Genomic DNA, 22,180 nt, shown 5'->3' with positions numbered 1-22,180 from the left:
TCTACCAGTATTACTCTATGAGAATATGTACTTCATGTGATAGAAAAGCATCTAATACATTATATTGTATATGTTGTAAGTAGTAGGAAATACTGTATTCTTAGCAATAACATACACCCTGTGACTTCCTTTCCTGATTTGGGAATGGTTCCCCAGTTCTTTGAACATTTCCTGGCCCCTAATGTTTTGTTTTTGTTTTGTTTTTTGTAATTCAATGTAACTTTATTTACTGTTTATTGCACATGATTTGAGGTCTTTAATTTCTAACCACCAAAGTTTCAAAGGACTATTTTTTCCATGAAGTTTAACATTAACATTAGTGAATTCATGTATTCATGTGTTTTTATTGTAAACATCTGAATTATTCACATTGCCATAGATCCTGAACTCATACGCATGGATCATGCACAGGCTGGCAGCAAGCCAGGAAGCCACTCTGCAAGGAAACAGATACTCTGCATAAGGAGAAAAGTCAGAGCACAACATTTAATGTCCAGCCTGAGTCACCTCAGAATGTTACATATATTGACTGCTGAATTCATATAGTATCGGGAACTCAACTGCTTGGTTGGTGAGGGGGTTGACCTTGTTTCAGGAGGATTATTCCTGAAATAATTAAGGAAAGGGGTCTCAATCTTTCTTCTTGGTGGCTTGCTCCTCCCCAGCACCTTCATCTTTCTTCTCGTCCTCAGCTTCTTGGGCATCTTCTCCTTCACCTTCACCTCCTTCTTCCTCCTTTGTGTCCTCAAATTCTTCCTTGGCACCTTCTTCCTCTTTCTCTCCTTCCTCTTCCTTCTCCTTTTCCTCCTCTCCAGCTTCTCCTTCAGAGGGGGGTTCATCCTTAGCTTCCTTGGCTTTTGCAGCCTCAATGGTCTTCTCTACCTCGATCTGTTCCTCCTGGATGTGGCTGGTGTATTAAGAAGGGAAGGAGTGAGCAGACATCAAGTAGGAGCTGGTCTGTAAACCACCGTAGGCAGATCGGCCAAAGACCTGGGAACTCTGGGAGTAGCTGCTGGCTATGCTTCCCACGCTGGTGATACTGAGCCGGGTCTCCTCACCTTCCAAGAGTTTCCTGTAAGCTGCAATGTCAATGTCCAAAGCCATCTTCACATTGAGGAGGTCCTGGTATTCTTTTAAATATCCTGCCATTTCACTCTTTGTAGTTTTCAACACATTTTCTAATTTGTTGATTGTGTCCTGCATAGCACTAATGTCGACGTTCTGCTTATTTTCCAGCTCTTGCAGCTGCTTTTCCAGCACTTCCTTCATGCCCTGGCTTGCTTCGATCTCCAGGGTCTTGGCCTTGAGCAGGCAGTGGCTCTTGGACACCTTGTCCTTGGCGGCGCGCACCGCATAGGTGTCCTTGGCAGCAATCTCGGTCAGCACGATGAAGTGGCTCTTGTACCATTCTTCGGCATTCTGCATGTTCTTGGCAGCCAGCTTCTTGTACTGGGCACGGATGTCCTTGAGTGTGGCGGAGAGGTCAGACTTGGAGAACATGTCCATCTCCACGGAGATCTGAGCATACTGTATCTGAATCTGCAGCTCAGTGGTCTTCTCTTCGTGCACCTTCTTCAGAATGGCGATTTTGTCCTTCACACTGTCGATACATTTTTCGAGCTCAGCGCTGATGAGAGCCACCTCATCTGCACCTTTGCACGCCTCCAGCAGCCAGCCCTCAGGTCCTGGCGGTTCAGCACCTCTTCCTCGTAGCGTGCCTACAGGTTGCTCCCAGCCCCTTCCAAGCCCCAGTGCCTCCTAATGGGGTCCCGAGGCCCAATCCTACTGCCCTCTCCTCGCCAGGGATGGGTGCGGTGGGGCGGGGCACAGGCATCCCATTTTCATTAAAATGTTAAACCCAGGCCCACTCCACTGGTGTCCACAGGTGGCCTGGGGGCAGACAGTGATCGCAGAAGCACTGGCCGGCCCAGCCAGAGGTCAGCCACGATGGATGGTCTGGGGTGAGACAGTCCAGCCAGGCCTCATGGCTGTGACTTGGACTCGCTTCCTTAACCAGGGACCTGGTGCTGGGCGCGTGGCAGCAAAGCTTCCTCCCCAGCCTGCACTGGAGTGGGTCCCTGCAGTGTCAGAACTGAACTCCAAGGGTGGCCTCCCCAGTGGCAGAGGCCCTGAGCCCACTGGCTCTCCCTCGATCCCGCCAAGGCTTGCTTCTCACACTTGCTGAAAACCTTCTCTGTCCACTTGCCATAGTAATCAGTTTGGGCTGAAAGTACTGGGGACTCCAGCAGGCCTGAGGGGACTGGGCGCCGCCATCTTCTGGCTATGGGCACCGCCATTTTGTGTCAGAGTGATGGTTAATTTGCATATTACCCTTTTATTAGATAGGATTCTCTAGTTCAAGAGACTGATACAAATCTCACAACATTGAACCCAAAGTATTGGCAGAGAGAGCTTCAGGTTGGTGAACAGGTGGAGTTGCTGGGACTGGCACCCATGCAGAGGGCATGAAAGTCCTATGACCCATCCCATATACCTTGCTCTCTGCATGTCTTTTGATTGGCTATTCCTGAGTTATTATATAAACTAGTAATCCTATATTTTATGAGAAATGGTCCACAGGAAAGTGGTTAATTTCAAGAGGATTGGCTTTAAGTAAACTTTTGCACTACCATTATCCACCTGACATTCAAGTCTTCAAAAATAACTGTACCAGCCAACCTGTTCAGAAAGTGTATAAAGGGTGAACAGTGGCAAACTGAGACCCAAATTATTCATCATACCTTTGGACATATGCAGGAGGCATGTCAATGTCATGTCACTGAATCTCCATCTTGACTTTGAACTAAATCAACAAGTCTCAGAAGGCAGATCTAGTCAACCCCCCCCCCCCCCCACACTCGTATTTCACACAGCAACTTGAACGTTTTAAAATCAAGATATGAAGCTGAAACCTGAGAGACCAGCTCCATGAGGGAAGAAAGTACAGCTCAAAACAGGGTCAATCAAGATGTGAGATTCAAGGCAGACACAGCTTCTAGGCTAAGGAGTCCCTAACCACTGGACAGCTGGCACAATGACTTTGGGTGAACCTCATTTGCAGCAAGTTGGAGGGAGATCCTTCCCACACATGGGACATCAACAATCAAGTCCCAATTACAACAGGAGAGCCCAAATAATGCACACAAGAAGCATTCCTAGACCATCCAGCTGAGGTGAACAAAGATACTACACTACTGGACCCATCTAGACACTTTCTGCATAAAGCCATCACACAAAGACTGGGAGGCATAGCAGTTCTATCTAATATATAGAAGCAAATGCAAGGAGATAGCTAAAATGGGGAGAAACAAACCCCAAATGAGAGAAAAGAAGGAATATCCAGAAAAATAACTAAATGAGATGGAGGCAAGCCACCTATCAGACATAGAGTTCAAAGCAATGGTTATAAAGATGTTTAAGAAAATTAGTGCAGATTACAAAAAGGGAAATAGGTGCCATTAACAAGAACCAGACAGAAATGAAGAATGATATATCTGACATGAAGAACACTCTGGAAGGAATTAAAAGTAGATTGGATGAAGCAGAGGACTGAATCAGCGATTTGGAAGACAAGATAGAAATAAATGCCCAATTAGAGCAGCAAATAGAAAAAAAAAAAGAATTAAAAAGAAAGAAAATAGCTTAAGGGAGCTTTGGGACATGAAATGTAACAATATCCACATTACAGGAATACCAGAAGGGGAAGAGGACTAGCAAGGAACAGAGAACTGTTTAAAGAAATAATGACAGAAAACTTCCCTAACCTGGTGAAGGAAAATATCACACAAGTTCAGGAGTCACAGAGAGTCCCAATTAAGATGAAAACAAAGAGAAACACACCTAGACACATAATTAAAATGGCAAATGTTAAAGACAAAGAGAATCTTAAAGGCAGCAAGAGATAGAAAATTACATACAAAGGAGATCCATTAGAATGTCAAATGACTTCTCAAGAGAAACACTTCAGGCCAGAAGGGAATGTCATGAAGTACTCAAAGTAATAAACAGCAAGGACCTAAATCCAAGAGCACTGTATCTAGCAAGGCTGTCATTTAAAATTGAAGGTGAAATAAAAAACTTTCCAGACAAAAAAAGGTTAAAGGAGTACATTACCACCAAACCAGCAATGTAAGAAATATTAAAGGAATTGCTTGAAGAAGAAGAAGAAAAGGAGAGAGGATCATAGGCATAAAGAAAATAAAATGCCAATAAATAAATACCTGTCAATAATAACCTTAAATGTAAATGGATTAACCAGTTAATAGCCACACATCCAAAACAGAAACCATCCCCACATGCCACAATATTTTGAATTTAATTAAAAAAAATCAATTTGCAATGAATATTAATTAAAAATGTAATTTTTATAATCAGGATGGCAAGTCAGTGGCATAACATTTTTTTTTCTCAGGCCATGCTAATTCATGTTTTTTATTCCATTGCTGGATTACTTGTAACTAGAAATCACCAAGTGTAATATTGCTATTTATTTTTTTCAGGTATAGATGCATGTGACATGTGGGGAAGGTCCACCTCTTGTGTCTATAGATGCTTATGGCTTACAAAGGGTTAAACACTCCAGTCAAGTGGCATAGGGTGAATGGATAAAAAACAAAACAAAACAAACAAAAAAACATGCCCCATATATATGCTGTCTACAAGAGACCAACCTCAGAACAAAAGATATACACAGACTGAGAGTGAAGGGATGGAAAAATATATTCCATACAAATGGAAAGAAACAAAAAGCTGGAGTTGAAATGCTCAGAACAGACAAAATAGATTTCAAAACAAAGGCCATAACAAGAGACAAAGAAGGCCACTTCGTAATCCTAAAGGGAATGATTCAATAAGAAAATATAACCCTTGTAAACATATATGCACCCAATATAGGAGCAACCAAGTACATTAAAAAAACCTTGATGGACTTTAATGGAGAGATTAACAGCAATACAGTCATAGTAGTGAATTTAACACCCCACTGACATCACTGGATACTAGTAGATCTTCCAGATAAAAAATTAACAAGGAAACAGAGGACTTAAATGACACACTGGATCAAATGGATCCAACTAATATTTACAGAACATTTCACCTCAAAGCAACAGAATATACATTCTTCTTAAGTGCCCATATAACATTCTCAAAGATAGATGATGTGTTAGGACATAAAACAAGTCTCTACAAGTTCAAAAAGATTGAAATCATATCAAGCATCTTCTCAGATCATAATGGAATGAAAGAAGAAATAAACTACAGTAAAAACACTCCAAAACTTCAAACTCATGGAGGCTAAATACCATGTTATCAAACAATGAGTGGATTACTAATAAGATCAAGAAATAAATTAAAAACGTTCTGGAAACAAATGAAAATGAACAAAACCGATGCGATACAGTGAAAGCAGTCCTGAGAGAGAATTTCATAGCACTACAGGTCTACCTCAAGAAATAAGAAAAAGGACTAACAATCTATCTAACCCTGCAGCTTAAAAATTAGAAAGAGAACAGCAAGAAAAGCCCAGAGGAAGTAGAAGAAAGGAAATAATAAAGATCAGAGTGGAAATAAATTACATAGAGACCAAAAAAAAAAAAAGTACAAAAGATAAATAATTCCAGATGCTGCTTCTTTTAAAAGATAAACAAGGTTGATGAACCCCTAGCAAGACTCATCAAGAAACAAAGAGAGAGGACCCAAATAAATAAAATTAGAAATGAAAGAGGCAATATAACAATGGAAACCACAGAAATACAAAGGATTATAAGCAAATACTATGAACAACTATATGCCAACAAACTAGACAACCTGAATGAAATGGACACATTCCTAGAAACATACAATCTTCCAAAACTCAATCAGGAAGAATCAGAAAACCCGAGTAGGCCAATAACAACTGTTGGAATTGAAGCAGTAATTTAAAATTTTCCAGCAAATAAAAGTCCTGCACTGGACGGAATTACAGGTGAATTTTACCAAACATTCAAAGAAGAACTAACACCATCCTCCTCAAACTATTTTAAAAAATCTAAGAGATGCAATACTTCCAAACTCTTTTCACAAAACCGGGATTATCCTAATTCCAAAACCAGATAAAGACACTACAAAGATAGAGAATTACAGGCCCATATCCCTGATGAACACAGGTGCTAAAATCCTCAACAAAATATTAGCAGATCAGATCCAGCAATATATTGAAAGATCATATACCATAACCAAGTGGTATTTATTCCAGGGATGCATGGGTGATACCATATTTGCAAATCAATAAATGTAATACATCACGTAAACAAATTGAAAGATAAAAACCACATGATCATATCAATTGATACAGAAAAAGCATTTGACAAAATCCAACACCTTTTTTTGATAAAAACTCTCAGCAGTGGGAATAGAGGGAACATACCTCAACATAATAAAGGCCATATATGGCAAACTTACAGCCAGCATAATACTCATAGGCAAGACCTAAAAGCATTTCACTTAAGAACAGGAACAAGACAAGGATGTCCTCTTTCACCACTCTTATACAACATAGTACTTGAAGTCCTAGCCACAGCAATCAGACAATAAGAAAAAAAAGGCATCCAAATTGGAAAGGAGGAAGTAAAAGTATCATTATTTGTAGATGGTCTGATATTTTAAATAGAAAACTTTAAAGACTCCACCAAGAAACTACTCAATTTAACAAATGAATTCAGCAAGGTAGTAGGATACAAAATCAATATCCACAAATTGATGGCATTTTCATATACCAATAATAAACTCTCAGAAAAAGAAACTAAAAAAAGAAATCCATTTACCATTGCAAAAACAACAAAAATAAGATATCTAGAAATAAACTTAACCAAGGAGATAAAAGATCTGTACTTAGAAAACTATAGACATTGAAAAAAGAAATAGAGAAAGACACAAACAAATGGAAGCATATACCATGTTCATGGATTGGAGGAATTAACATCATTAAAATATTTATAATACCCAAAACAATCTACAGATTCAATGCAATCCTTACTAAAATACCAATTGGATACTTCACAGAGCTAGAACAAATACTCCAAAAATTTATGTGGGATCATTAAAAAACCCTAATAGCTGTAGCCATCTTGAGAATGAGGTGGGAGGGGTTACAATACCTGATATAAAACTATACTGCAAAGCCATTAGAACCAAACAGACTGGTACTTGCACAGGAACAGGCATATAGACCATCAGATCAGAATAGAAACCCCAGAAATTGACCCACACGATTATGGCCAATTAGTTATTGAGAAAGGAGGTTTGAACATACAGTGGAGTCAAGATAGTCTCTTCAACAAATGGTGTTTAGGAAAAGTGGACAGACACATGTAAAAAGTTGAAACTAGGCCACCAACTTACACCATATACAAGAGTAAACTCAAGATGGATAAAAGACTTAAATGTAGGGGATGAAACTATAAAAATCTTAGAGAAGAACATAGTAAAATCTCAGACATCTCATGTAGCAATGTTTATGAATACATCTCCTAGGGCAAAAGAAACTAAGTAGAAAATAAACAAATGGGACTACATCAAAATAAAAAAAAAACACCTCTGCACAGCAAAAGAAACCATCAACAAATTGAAAAGGGAACCTACTAATAGGAAAACATATTTGCAATTGATACATCTGATAAGGGGTTAATATCCAAAATATATAAAGTGTTCATACAATTCAACAAAAAGAAGGAAAAAATCCAATTAAAAAATGGGTAGAAGACCTGAATAGAAATTTCTCCAAAGAGGACATACAAATGGCCAAGAGATATATGAAAAAATGCTCAAAGTCATTAATCTTCAGTGTAATGCAAATTAAAAACACAATGAGATATTTCCTTATACCTGTCAGAATGGCTGTCATCAAAAATTAACCAACAACAAATGCTGGCAAGAATGTGGAGAAAAGGAAACCCTAGTTCACTGCTGGTGGGAATGCAGACTGGTGCAGGCACTATGGAAAACAGTATGAATTTTCCTCAAAAAATTATAAATGGAACTTTTATTTGACCCAGCAATCCCACTTTTGGGAATATATCCTAACCACCCTCAAACACCTCCCCCCCAAAAAAATCAGAAAGAATATATGCACCCCTATGTTCATAGCAGCGTTATTTACAATAGCTAAGATTTGGAAACAGCCCAAGTGCCCATCAGTAAATCAATGGATAAAAAAGCTATGGGACATTTACACTATGGAATATTATGCAGCTCTAAAAAAACACGGGGATCTCTTACCCTTTGGAACACCATGGATGGACCTGAAAAATATTATGCTAAGTGAAATAAGCCAAACTGAGAAAGACAAATATCACATGATCTCACTTACTTGTGGAATCTAATGAACACAATAAATTGACCAACAAAATAAGACTCAAAGCTGGGTGGCATGGAACAAACTGACATACCTGGATATGCGGTTTGGGGGGTGGGGGCGGGGCGAGAAGAGATAAACCAAAGAACTTATGTACTTATATGCATAGGCCATGGACATGGGCAATAGGGTAGTGAAGACCTGGGGGGCGGGGAATGGATAGGGGCTGGGAAGAGAAGGGGGAAGGGGGAAATGGGAGATATGTGTAATACTATCAACAATAAAACATATATTTAAAAATGAAAACAAAAAGTGTTGGCAGAATACATTCCTTTCTGAAGATTATAAAGGAGGTTGTATTCCCTACTCATTTTGTTTGCTGGCAATTGTCAGAACTGTTTTCCCAGTTTTCTTGATGGCTATGTATTACAGGTTATTCTCAGCTGCTAGAGGTTTCCACATCCCTTGATTTGTGTACCCATTCCTCCATATTCAACACCAGCGATGGTGTGTTAAGAATTTATCACACTGAATCTCTATGATTTACCCTTATTTGCTCCTCTTCAATTTTTAAGGATTCTTGTAATTAAAATGTGTCTACCTGAATAATCCAGCATAATCACCCCATCTCAAGCTCCTTAACCTTGATCACATTTGCATAGTCCCTTTATCCATGAAAATGAACATATTGACAGAATGTATAGATTAGTGGATGGACATATTTAAGGGCCATTATTATGCCTACCACAGTCTGCCCACTGGTGCCCAGAGATTATTGTCTGTCTCACATGCAAAATGTACTCATGCTACCCCAATATGCCCAAAGTCTCAACCCCTTCCGGCATCAACTCAATGTCTAAAAATATTTAAATTTCATCAGGTTGAAAATCGCAAATCTCATTACCTAAATCATCTAAATTCAGTTGAGTAAAGCTCTGAATATAATCCATTCAGTAACAAAATATTTCTTCATCTGTGGACATATCTCAAAATGCAATCATGGGACAGACAGAGGATAACAGTTGTAAATATTCTTGTTCGTTCAAAAAGGGAGAAATAGAAGGCAAAATAGTCATGTGTTGCAAGCAGTTTTGTAATCCAGCTGAGCCCACTCTATTTGTTTCCTAGGTCTGAGAATAATCTTCTGTGGCTTGATTGATGCTTAATCCAGAGCTCTGCCCACTCAGTCATTTTTACTTTTTCATGAAAGGTAACACTTACTTGCCATGAGTGTTATCAATTGTTTCCTGCAAGTAGAAATTTTAGGTGGGAGACTCACCAGTCTTCATTCATTTCTTACTCTCTCTGTCCCTTTCATTCCAAGCTGGCAGTGTTTCTGCTAGTATAAATTTCTCAAAAGTTTCATGAGCCTCCTATGATTGTCACAAAAATTCACTCTACATCAGAAAAGAGGCTAGCACATAGACATTTTCTAGATAATTTCACTTTTATTTTTGGCATTGTGTGCAATGACTGAGATAATATACTAGAGGCCCGGTGCACGAAATTTGTGCACAGGTAGGGTCCCTAGGCCTGGCTGGCGATCAGGGCCGATCTGCAGGGTGACTGGTGGTGCAATCAGGGGGCCCCCACTGGCACCTGCCTTGGCTGCCTGGTGCTACCTGCTCTCTGGCCCCACCCCTCACCACCGCCACTGGTTCCCTCCATCTGCGGGGCAACCAGCAGGGCAATCAAGGGGCCCCTACTGGCACTCGCCTTGGCTGGTCTGGGGCCTGCGGGCTGGGGACAGCTCCTGAATTGAGCGTCTGCCCCTTGGTGGTCAGTGCACATCATAGCAACTGATTGTTCCACTGGTCGTTCTGCCAGTTGTTCCGCTGTTCGGTCAATTTGCATATTAGACTTTTATTATATAGGATAATTAGAGAACTTACTTCTGTACTCATTTTAACAATGGCATGTTGAATATAAGAAAACCATATCTCAAAATTTACAGATAAATAAAAATCGTAAAACAAAAAACAAATTAGATTCAAGAGTGAATATCCAGGAATATTTTCATAGAAAAAACACACACACTTGTATAGCTCTAAGAAAATCCCCTTTGTATATAAAAACAGTAATCATTACAGTGACATGGCTTTAAAAAATATAAATGAAAACAACTTAAATAGGAATCTTTATTTACTATAAACTCAGTATATATTATTTTGAGGGGCTAGAAATCAAAAGAATAATGATCACAAACTGATACTCCTTTAGTTGATATTTAATATGTAGAGTAATAAAGAGTAACTATTCTACTCACCTGTAATGCTACCGGTACTTAAAGCTAACAATAATTTGCTCTCAGCACACCCACAACCACCTACAAATAAGGCAATATTTCCCATTAAGAATTAAAAATGTAAGTATAAGTAGCTAATATGTGATATAACTGAAGTAGATAGAAAGCTCTAAATCCTAATTAAAGCTTAATTAATAAATCTAAGGAAATAATGGTTTAATAATGTGTAGTTATATAGTTTATAATCAGAACAGACCAAAAACCAACAACTAAAATAAAATCACACAAAGAGTTACTGAGGCCAGGCTCATATGCATGTAGGGAATAAGTAGAAGAGAATATAAACTCTGTTCAGAAAGCTTTTTCTATAGTATATGTTGGGGGAGTTTTATAAAAAACTTTAGACAATTTCTTGATCTTATAATTGTTGAAATTAATAGGTTACATAAATATAAAGTCATTAAATGCTCAGTTTCTCTATCTCCCTTCATTATAAATGCATATTCAAAAAACATTTATATAATGTTTGGGATTTTTTCAACATAGATCCTCAACTCTGGGAAAAAATAGGCCACCACATGGCATTTTATAGTTTCTGATAATAGCGATAATACATTTTCATGGTAAATCACTACAAATTTGTTAGAAATAGAGTTCCCAGTTAGTTTTAAAACTCAGAGAGTACTATTTGGAATAATCCTAACATTAATACTTTAGCTGTGTGGCAGGTTTACTTTTATGACAAATGAACAAAATTCAGTTTGGTGCCTTCTTCATTCTAGGGACTAGACTCAGTCAATACTGGGCACTGACAAAAACAAGTTTTGGGGCCTTGGACACAAAGTCATACCCTAGCAGTAATGTCCTAATTCTAGGAACTAGAAACTGTGCCATGGGGAAAAATAACTTGATTGAACAGTTCTTTGAACAATCAAGAGATGACTAAACCCACCATAAGAAACTATCATCTTTTCAACTATTTAAAGGATTTCATACAAACAGTGATTAGATTTGCTCTGTTTGGCAATGCTTAAAGTTGTTTAAAATGTTTTAAGTAAGAGATTAGAAAATTAAAGGACATAGCTTTTTAGTTAAATGACTTAGATTATGTGTTTTCCAAGAGAGCCCCTCATCTTTGAAAGTATCTATAATAATCTATAATAATAAAAGGGTAATATGCTAATTAGACTGGATGTCCTTCCGGACGTCATTTCAGACGTCCTTCCTGATGAAGTCAGGGCCCAAGGGAAGTAGCCCGGGTCCCAGGTGCCTGAGGGAAGCTGGTGCCAGCAGCTGGGGAAAGAAAGCCTACTCTTGCACTAATTTTCATGCATCAGGCCTCTAGTTTACAAATATTTGGCTATTGGAGAGCAAGGCCAAGGAATAGAAGGGAAATTGAGGACAATAATTTTCATGTGTTTCAAAACAATGTATAGATTAGTTGTGAGTTCAAATTTCTATGTACTTTCATGTTTATTTGCCTGCATCTTATTGTAAAAATGAATAAGCAAAGTGGGAAAAGAGGGATTGTACCTCAACATAATAAAAGCCTTATATGACAAACCTACAGACAACATCATACTCAATGGGCAAAAACTAAAAGCATTTTCATTAAAAACAGGAACAAGACAGGGATGATTGCTTTTACCACTCCTGTTTGACATAGTACTGTAAGTACTAGCCATAACGATCAGACATGAAGAAGAAATAAAAGGCATCCAAATTGGAAAAGAACAAGTAAAACTGTCATTATTTGCAGATAACATGGTATTGTACATAGAAAACCCTAAAGACACCATCAAAAAACTATTAGACTTAAGAAATGAATTTGGCAATGTAGCAGGATATAAAATTAACACCCAGAAATCTACGGCTTTTCTATACACCAACTATGAACTCACAGAAAAAGAGAAACTAAAAAAAAAAATCCCAATCCCATTTACCATTGCACCAAAAAAATTAAGATACCTAGGAATAAACTTAACTAAGGAGGTAAAAGACACATGCTCAGAAAATTATGGGATGTTGAAAAATGAGATAGAGAAAGACATAAACAAATGAAGAATATACTTTGCTCATGGATTGGTAGAATCAATATAATTACAATGTCCATAATACCCAAAGAAATCTATAGATTCAATGGCAATCCCCATTAAAATACCAACAGCATATTTCTCATACCTAGAACAAACTCTACAAAAATTCATCTGGACTAAAAACAGACCCCGAATAGTGGCAGCAATCCTGAATAACAAAGTTGGAAGGATCACAATACCAGATATCAAGCTATATTACAAAGCTACTATTCTCAAAACTGCCTGGTACTGGCACAAGAACAGACATATAGACCAATGGAACAGAACAGAGAACTCAGAAATAGACCCAAGCCATTACGCTCAATTAATATTTGACATAGGAGGCAAGAGCATACAATGGAGTCAAGACAGTCTCTTTAATAAATGATGTTAGGAAAATTGGACAGATACATGCAAAAAAATGAAACTATACCACCAACTTATACCATTCACAAAAATAAACTTAAAATAGATACAAGACTTAATTGTAAGACAGAAAACCATAAATATCTTAGAAGAATCCATAGGCAGCAAAATAGCAGACATATGTCCTAGCAATATCTTTACCGATACAGCTCCTAAGACAATGGAAACATAGGAGAAAATAAACAAATGGGACTATGTCAAAATAAAAAGCTTCTGCACAGCAAAAGAAACCATCAATAAAACAACAAGAAAGCCCACTGCATGGGAGAACATATTTGCCAATATTATCTCCAATAAAGGTTTAATCTCCAAAATTTACAGGGGACTCATACAACTTAACAAAAGGAAGATAAATAATACAATTAAAAAATGGGCAAAGGACCTAAATAGACACCTTTTGAAAGAGGACATACAGAAGGCCAAGAGACATATGAAAATATGCTCAAAGTCACTAATCATCCAAGAGATGCATATCAAAAGGACAATGAGATACCATCTCACATCTGTCAGAATGGCTATCATCAACAAATCAACCAATGATTTTCAATGACAAGTTCTGTTAAAGATGTGGATAAAAAGGAACCCTTGTGCATTGCTGGTGGGAATGCAGACTGGTGCAGCCACTGTGGAGAACAGTATGGAGTTTCCTCAAAAAACTAAAAATGGAACTCCCATTTCACCCAGTAATCCCACTTCTAGGAATATAGCCCATGAAACCAGAAACACCAATCAGAAAGGATATATGCACCCCTATGTTCATAGCAGCACAATTTACCATAGCTAAGATTTGGAAACAGCCTAAGTGCCCATCAGAAGATGAGTGGATTAATAATTGTGGTACATCTACACAATGGAAAACTATGCTGTTATAAAAAAGAAGGAACTCTTACCATTTACAACAGCATGGATGGGCCTAGAGAGCATTATGCTAAGCAAAATAAGCCAGTCAGAGAAAGATAAATATCACATGATCTCACTCATTTGTGGAATATAATGAACAACATAAACTGATAAACAAAACATAGATCCAGAGACAGAGAAGCATCCAAATGACCATCAGACCTCAGAGGGAAGACAGGAGAGGTCGGGGAGAGGGATGGTAAGGGGGAGAGATCAACCAAAGGACTTGTATGCATGCATGTAAGCATAACCAATGGACACAGATACTAAAAGGGTGAGGGCATGTGCTTGGGGGAGCGGGGAATGACCGTGGAGAGGTCAATGGGGGAAAAAGGAGACATACATAATACTTTAAACAATAAAGAATTAAAAACAAAGAACAAGGAAAACAATATTCTACACATTTGTTAAATTAAACATTCTAATATTTTAATATTAAAAGAGAAATATATTCTATCTTTCCTTTAATTAATTTGACTGAAATTCAATTGAAGTTACATAAAAAATGGAATTGGACATATGTCTCTGTGCCTTCTTTATGTCCTCTTATGAAAAGTGTCTATTTAGATCCTTTGCCCATTTTTTGATTGGATTGTTTATTTTCATTTTGTCAAGTTTTATGAGTTCTCTGTAAATTTTGGAGATTAAACCCTTATCTGAAATATCATTGGCAAATATGTTCTCTCATGCAGTGGGCATTCTTGCTGTTTTGTTGATGGTTTCCTTTGCTGTACTGAAGCTTTTTATTTTGATGTAGTCCCATTCGTTTATTTTCTTTTTAGTCTCCATTGCCCTAGGAGCTGTGTCTGTAAAGATATCGCTATGACATATGTCTCCTATTTTGCTACCTATGGAGTCTTGTAGGATTTTTATGGTTTCCCATCTACATTTAAGTCCTTTCACCATTTTGAGTTTGTTTTTGTGTATGGTGTAAGTTGGTGATCTAGTTTCATTTTTTTGCATGTATCTGACCAAATTTCCCAGCACCATTTATTGAAGAGACTGTCTTGACTCCATTGTATGCTCTTGCCTCTTTTGTCAAATATTAATTGAGCATAATGACTTGGGTCGATTTCTGGGTTTTTTGTTCTGTCCCATTGGTCTATATGTCTGTTCTTGTGCCAGTACCAGTCAGTTTTGGAACCATTGCTTGGTAATATAGCTTAATATCTGATATTGTGATCCTTCAAACTTTGTTCTTCTTTCTCAGGATTGCTGTGGCTATTCAGGGTCATTTATTAGTCCAGATGAATTTTTGTAGAGTTTGTTCTAAGTATGAGAAATATGTCATTGGTATTTTAATGAGGATTGCATTGAATCTGTAGATTGCTTTGGGTAGTATGGACATTTTAATGATGTTGATTCTACTAATCCATGAACATGGTATGTTCTTCCATTTGTTTATGTTTTTTTCATTGTCCTATAGTTTTCCAAGTACAGGTCTTTTATGTCCTTAGTTAAGTTTATTGACCCAGTAGTCCTACTTGTAGGACTATATCCCAAGAAATCAGAAACACCAAGTAGAAAGGATATATGCACCCCTATGTTCATAGCAACACAATTTACAATAGCTAAAATATGGAAACGGCCTGAGTGCCCATCAGCAGATGAGTGGATTAAAAAACTGGTACATCTACACAATGGAATACTATCCTATCTAATAAAAGAGTAATATGCAAATTGACCATCATTCCAACACACAAGATTGCTACCCCCATGTGGTCAAAGATGGCTGCCCCCATGTGGACATAAGATGGCCTCCACAAGATTTCCAGAAGGGGAGGGCAGTTGGGAGGTACCAGGCCTGCAAGAGAAGGCAGTTGGGGGTGACCAGGCCTGCAGGGAAGGGCAGTTGGAGGGGACCAGGCCTGCAGGGGAAAGCAGTTATAGGTGACCAGGCCTGCAGGGGAGGGCAGTTAGGGGCAAACAGGCTGGCAGGGGAGCAGTTAGGCATTAATCAGGCTGACAGGGGAGTGGTTAGGTGGTGATCAGGCTGGCAGGCAGAAGTGGTTAGGGGCAATCAGGAAGGCAGGCAGGTGAGCAGTTGGGAGCCAGCAGTCCTAGATTGTGAGAGGGATGTCTGACTGCCCGTTTAGGCCCGATCCTCATGCACTTGAGGGTGTCCCTCAGCCTGACCTGCACCCTCTTGCAGTCTGGGATCCCTCGGTGGATGTCCAACTGAAGGTGACCAGTGCATGAAATTTCCCTCAGCCCAGCCTGCACCCTCTCCATCTGGGACCCTTTGAGGGATGTCCTGGCAGGATCAGGCCTAACTTGGCAGTTGGACATCCCTCAAGGGGTCCCAGATTGGAGAGGGTGCAGGCTGGGCTGAGGGACACCCCCCCCCCCCATGCACGAATTTCATGCACTGGGCCTCTAGTCCTATATAATAAAAGGCTAATATGAAAATTGACCAAATGGCTGAATGACCAGTCACTATGATGCACACTGATCACCATGGAGCAGATGCTCAATGCCAGAGCTGCCCCCTGGTGGTCAGTGTGCTCCCACAGGGAGAGCACTACTCAGCCAGTAGCCGGGCTCATGGCTGGTGAGCGCAGTGAAGGTGGCGGGAGCCTTTCCTGCCTCCACGGCAGCGCTAAGGATGTCCAACTGCCAGCTTAGGCCTGCTCCTTGTGAAGAGAGGGCCTAAGCATCAGTTAGACATCCACCGAGGGCTCCCGGACTGCAAGAGCATGCAGGTCAGGCTGAGGGACACCCTCAAGTGCACGAATTTCGTGCACCAGGTCTCTAGTGCCACTATAAAAAAGAAGGAACTTTTACCATTTGCAACAGCATGGATGGGCCTAGAGAGCATTATTCTAAGTGAAATAATCCAGTCAGAGAAAGATAAATATCACATGATCTCGCTCATATGTGGGATATAATGATCAACATAATTTGATGAACAAGAATAGATCCAGAGACAAATGGCAGGGGAGGAGGTTTAGAGAGCAACCAAAGGACTTGTATGCATGCATATTAACGTAACCAATGGACACAGGGTAGTGGGGGCTTGCTTGGGGTGGGAACAGCTGCGTGGGGTCAATTGGGGAAAAGGGAGACATATGTAAAACTTCAGACAATAAAAAAAAAAGGAATTGGACAGATCTGGTTTCAACATTTCCTATACAAGAAACCTTAGGCAAATTGACAGTCAAGCCTATGAAACTGTCCAGGAAGACTTTTTAAGGAAAGAAAGAAAAAATGTTTTTGGGAAATAATGGAGGTAACATCAAAATTTAAAAGGGGTATGAAAGATAAGTTTTAGAGAATAAAGTAAGCTGTAAATATAGAGTCAATATCTCAATTAATATGTACAATTAGATAATGCTAATCACCTTGGTAATAGTTTTGTCAGTGAAGCTGTAAACAGAAATCAAATTGCAGAGAGTTCAGAGAAGAGAATTGAAGACAGAAAAAGGAAAGGGTAGGAGCATTGAATAAAGAACACCAGAAAATTCTGAATTAAGATAAAAGTAAACATAGTTATATCAAGGGAAGTTAAGTTATAAGGAGAAATGCTCTTCAGATATTTGTAGCAGGTTTGTGTGCTGAAGGGGAAGAAGAAATTAAAGAAAAAAGGAAGGTAGATACTTCATGGTGTGTTGTCCTTTGCTTAATGGAACAGGACAGAATTCATTGTACAGATGGCAGGATTAGCTGCAGAGAGGGTAAAGAATACTTCTTCCACTGTAATAGGAAGAACAATGCTAGAATTTCTTCACTTCTTTTCACATGGTTAGGTTTCTGAGAAATGTTGCTAATGGGTAAAATTTTCTACAATGTCAAAAGTTTATAGTATATGAAAATAGAGCTTTGAAATTTTAACTTTGTATGTTTCAAGAATGAAGTACAATGGAGAGGCCCTTTTATACAGTTTATTAGAAAACTCATTGCTAGATACATAGCCACAATGTTCTATTCTTCTCAAACATAAGAAACAGGAGATATCTATTTATAATAATTACACTCATGCAACTAATACAATGTCATAAGATTAGTTTCATATGCCATATTTCAAAAGTAGAGCTATAGTAATAAATATAGCTCAGACTCAATTTGTTAATGTAGAGTTTCAGTAATAATAGAAGAAGGTGAGTTTAGGAAAAGATGGTAGATAGCAGATAATGGCCCCCCCCTTTAAATTGAAAAAAAAATCATATATATATATATATATATATGTATATATATATATATATATATATATATATATATATATATATACATATATATATATATATATTTCCTAAAGTTTTATCTTTCACTTCTACATACTGTCTTTAAAGTGATTTTTTTGGAGTCTAGAAATTGGCTATTTTAAAATTCTCTCCATTTATTCCTCACATGTCAATGGTATAATTTAAACATGTCTTAATATAAGTCAATGTGCCTCGGAACAACAGAAAAGCCAGTTTTTATTCAATTTCATTTTAAATCTTAAATATTTTATCTTCTAAATAACTATTTCATGTTTACTTATAGGAGAATGATATTTTTTTATATTTACGAATACTATTTTTATGAGCTTATTAAATACAAAGTCAACAAATCCAAAAATACAATATGTAAGTATTTAAGAAATATTTTAGTATCTACAAATTTAATGATTTATAATATCATATGCTGCATGATGTTTTTTTTATGGGGACAAGTGATTCCTGTACCATCATTATAATAAAGATAAAATGTTAGTGTTGTAAACTGTTCAGGCTGCTGTAACACATTACCATAGACCGTGTGGCTTATAAACAGTAGAAATATATTTCTCAAAGTTCTGGAAGCTATAATGTCCAAGATCAAGGAGCCAGGAAGTTTGGTGTCTGTGGAGGACCTGTTCTGCCTATGTCCCCAAATATCAGAAGGAACCACCAAGCTCTCTGGGGTCTCTTCCGTAAGAGAACTAATCCTATTCGTGAGGGTTCCACCCACATGAACTAATCACCTCCCAAAGGCCTCCCCTCCTAATACAATCACATTGAGGGTAAAGATTTTGACAAATGAATTTTGTGGGGATACAAGGATTTGGTATGTTACCATTAGTCCACACAAGAAGCATAGCCCTTATGTGGCGTCAATCAATTCAAATCTTTAATAATATATTTTAGAATCAATCAAAATCCCCAAACTTTTTACCTAGGATTTTCTATTTCAAGGGATAATGTGTGTACAAACAAACAAACAAAAAAATAACAAAAATTATATATTTCCTTGTATCCACATTGAGGAAAGTAAGAAAACTTCACATTTTCATATGCTCTGTCTGGAAATCAAAGAGCACTCCCTGGCAGAGAGCCTAGAGGAACATGGAAAATGCATATTTTACTTTCTTCATTCTGCACCTAGTACCTGTCATGTACCTGTGAATGCTAAATAAATAATTGTGACAAAGATAATGATGGCTGCATACTGGCACTGAGAAGAAAGTTATAAAATTTGAATTGTGTTTTGTAGTAAGAAGAATTGCAGTCCACTATTTCATAATGATTCAACTGCCAGTATTTCTCGCTAATCCTGCCACTTCTAGCACTGGCTTCATGCCCTTTTTCTACCTTTGATTTTCTATGCTATGAGGTGATTCCATGAGCAAGACAAATGAAAATAAGTTCGTTTGATTGCCTCATTGCCTTTTAGCATGAAACCATAGTTGAATAACTTTTACTGAATCCATTATAAAGTAAATTGCATTGCAGTGGGATACCATTGCACATTGCCGTTCAATGCAGAAAATGAAAATCTATCAATTGCCTAGAGCCGTGGTCGGCAAACTGCAGCTTGCGAGCCACATGTGGCTCTTTGGCCCCTTGAGTGTGGCTCTTCCACAAAATACCAGGGCCTGAGCGAGTCTATTTTGAAGAAGTGGCATTAGAAGAAGTTTAAGTTTAAAATATTTGACTCTCAAAAGAAATATCAATCGTTGTACTGTTGACATTTGGCTCTGTTGACTAATGAGTTTGCCGACCACTGGCCTAGAGGGTTTGATTCCCAGTCAAGGGCATGTACTTGGGTAGCAGGTTTGCTCCCTAGCCCTGGTTGGGGTATGTGCTGGACACAACCAATCAATGGGTCTCTTGAATGTCAATGTCTCTCTCTTTCTCCTCCCTACCCTCCCTCCCTTCTACTTCTCCAAAAAAAAGGGGGGGGGGGAATGAAAAAATATCCTCACATGAGGATTAACAAAACAAAAAATTTATTAACTTACATATGTGCTTCAATTAATTTATAATAAAAAGATATGTGAAAAACTATTCCTAGTCAAACTTGGAGCAATCACATTACAAAAATATATCCTTAAGAAATTGCTTACTCTAAGAAATTTTAACCCTCATTTACCTCTTGAAGTCAAGAGAGAACTCCACTAAGAACAGATCTAAGCTCCCAAAACTTGAACTAGTATACAGTTCTATAAAAACTCTGGCTACAAGACTAAAGGTCAGTTCACCTAAGAAATCAGGATCTCAAGTGGATTGGGTTAAGAATAAAGTTCAGAAGCAACTGCTTTTACAAATGCCAAGAATTAATGACCACCAATTTTGTATTTGCTAAGTTTGATCTTCTCCTGGGAGAAGAACAGGACCCTGAACAAGTGCTAATGGGTCTGTGCCCTCAAGGTAAGGTTGGCCTTTCAGTGGTTTGAGTTTCACAAACTAACTTTCCCTTATCATTTTTAAAATGAATCCACTCTCTGAATCTATGCATTTTCTAAAAGAAATGTAGAAGTTCTTTACCTAACTATACAAAACTTGGTATCAAGGGACAATAGATTTTCCCTGTTACACTGAGGGGGAAAATGCTCTGTTATTATTTCTAACCTAATGTCAGAGGTTTATCTGGCAGGAAAAGACCCTGTTTGTTTCTAGAGACCTGGTTTGGAAATCTCTAAAAGAAACCTACAAAATTCTCTCTCCTTAAAAATGTAAGCAAGTTGGAGATGAATATCACTAAAGAACTGAAGACCTGAAATCCCTAACACTGTGTGATATTACTAATTGAAAGAGTACTTTAAAATCTCCAAAGTAATCTGATGTTTCATGTTTCAATTTACTTCTAGCAATGTTGCTCTCTATCTGGGTTTGGTCTATCCCCAAAATGTTAATTCATTGTTTCAAGGTGATTAAGTTGTAACTCAATTATTTGATGTTTGCCTTTCCTAGACTTCATTGGTATCATTATCATCATCACCATCATCATCATTATCATCACCATCCAATGAAAGTCTAAGAATATTGTTTTAATTATTGGCAGCAACAGTATTACCACCATTTATGGAAGATTTCCTATGAAGCCTATTCTGTGCTAAATAATTTGCATACAGCTTGGCTGGTGTTGCTCTGTGGTTGAGCATCGACCTTTGGACCAGGAGGCCATGGTTTGGTTCTTGGTCAGGTCGCATGCCTGGGTTGTAGGGCTCAGACCCCAGTAGAGGACTGCAGGAGGCAGTGGGGGAATAGTTATCTATCATCATTGATGTTTCTGTCTCTCCCTCTCTAAAATCAATAAAACCATATAGTAAAAAATAATTTGTATACATATTTTACATTTGTAAATACTTACCCTTGTAAGGTAAATATTACCTAAAAGGGAAAGAAAACAAACAACCAAAAGTCATTAATGCAAACATTTATTAAGAATGCTACAATATCAAAAGCAGCTTAAAATTAGGGTTCTCTAGTGAACAAGTAGCTGAAGGACTTTACAAGGCTGATTGGGGCGGGTAAGAATTGTTCACTGTTCAGATTCTTAGAAGGCATATGAAAAAATGAATTATGTTAATCATGGGACAGGATGTAGATTCAGGAAGATGGAACCTCAGTTTAACATTTATTGGCTACTTAATTTGCACTTAGGAATAAGTAGTGATGAGGAACATTTGGAAGCTATGATTCTTGGGGGGATGGCTAAAGTACAATATTTTGATTTTCAATGATGGTGGCAATCATCTCTTGAGTTAGCATTCTATACAGAAGCATTTAAGATTCTGTGCAGCATAAAATATGGGATTACTCTGCTAAAGAACACAGGAAGCAGTATCATTAATAGACCATGAAATGATTCCTTAATGTCCCACTTATCTCCCTAGTCCTAACCACTAGATGAAGGCAATTGTTTAAAATGCATTTTCAAATGTTCAAATGATCTTTATGTATCCCTTCTTATTTATGTTCCACCTTTACATTCTGTCTGGGTTATAAACTTGGCTGATGA

At 38.0% G+C, this 22,180-nt stretch overlaps 1 protein-coding gene across 1 annotated transcript in view; it reads right to left on the bottom strand.

The window, feature by feature from the left end:
- Positions 1-630: 630 nt before the first annotated feature.
- The window catches only part of LOC307096761 (neurofilament light polypeptide-like), a gene marked incomplete at both ends in the record, with an annotated part of 33,484 nt that continues 11,934 nt past the window's right edge, over positions 631-22,180 (bottom strand). The window contains 3 exon segments of the mRNA XM_079766341.1: positions 631-915; positions 919-1,682; positions 1,685-1,718. Coding sequence (XP_079622467.1) covers positions 631-915; positions 919-1,682; positions 1,685-1,718 — 1,083 coding nt within the window.

Source organism: Cnephaeus nilssonii (assembly GCF_951640355.1).
Source record: "Cnephaeus nilssonii genome assembly, chromosome: 3".
NCBI classification, from domain to species: domain Eukaryota; kingdom Metazoa; phylum Chordata; class Mammalia; order Chiroptera; family Vespertilionidae; genus Cnephaeus; species Cnephaeus nilssonii.
This window is presented reverse-complemented; position numbering and strand designations above follow the sequence as displayed.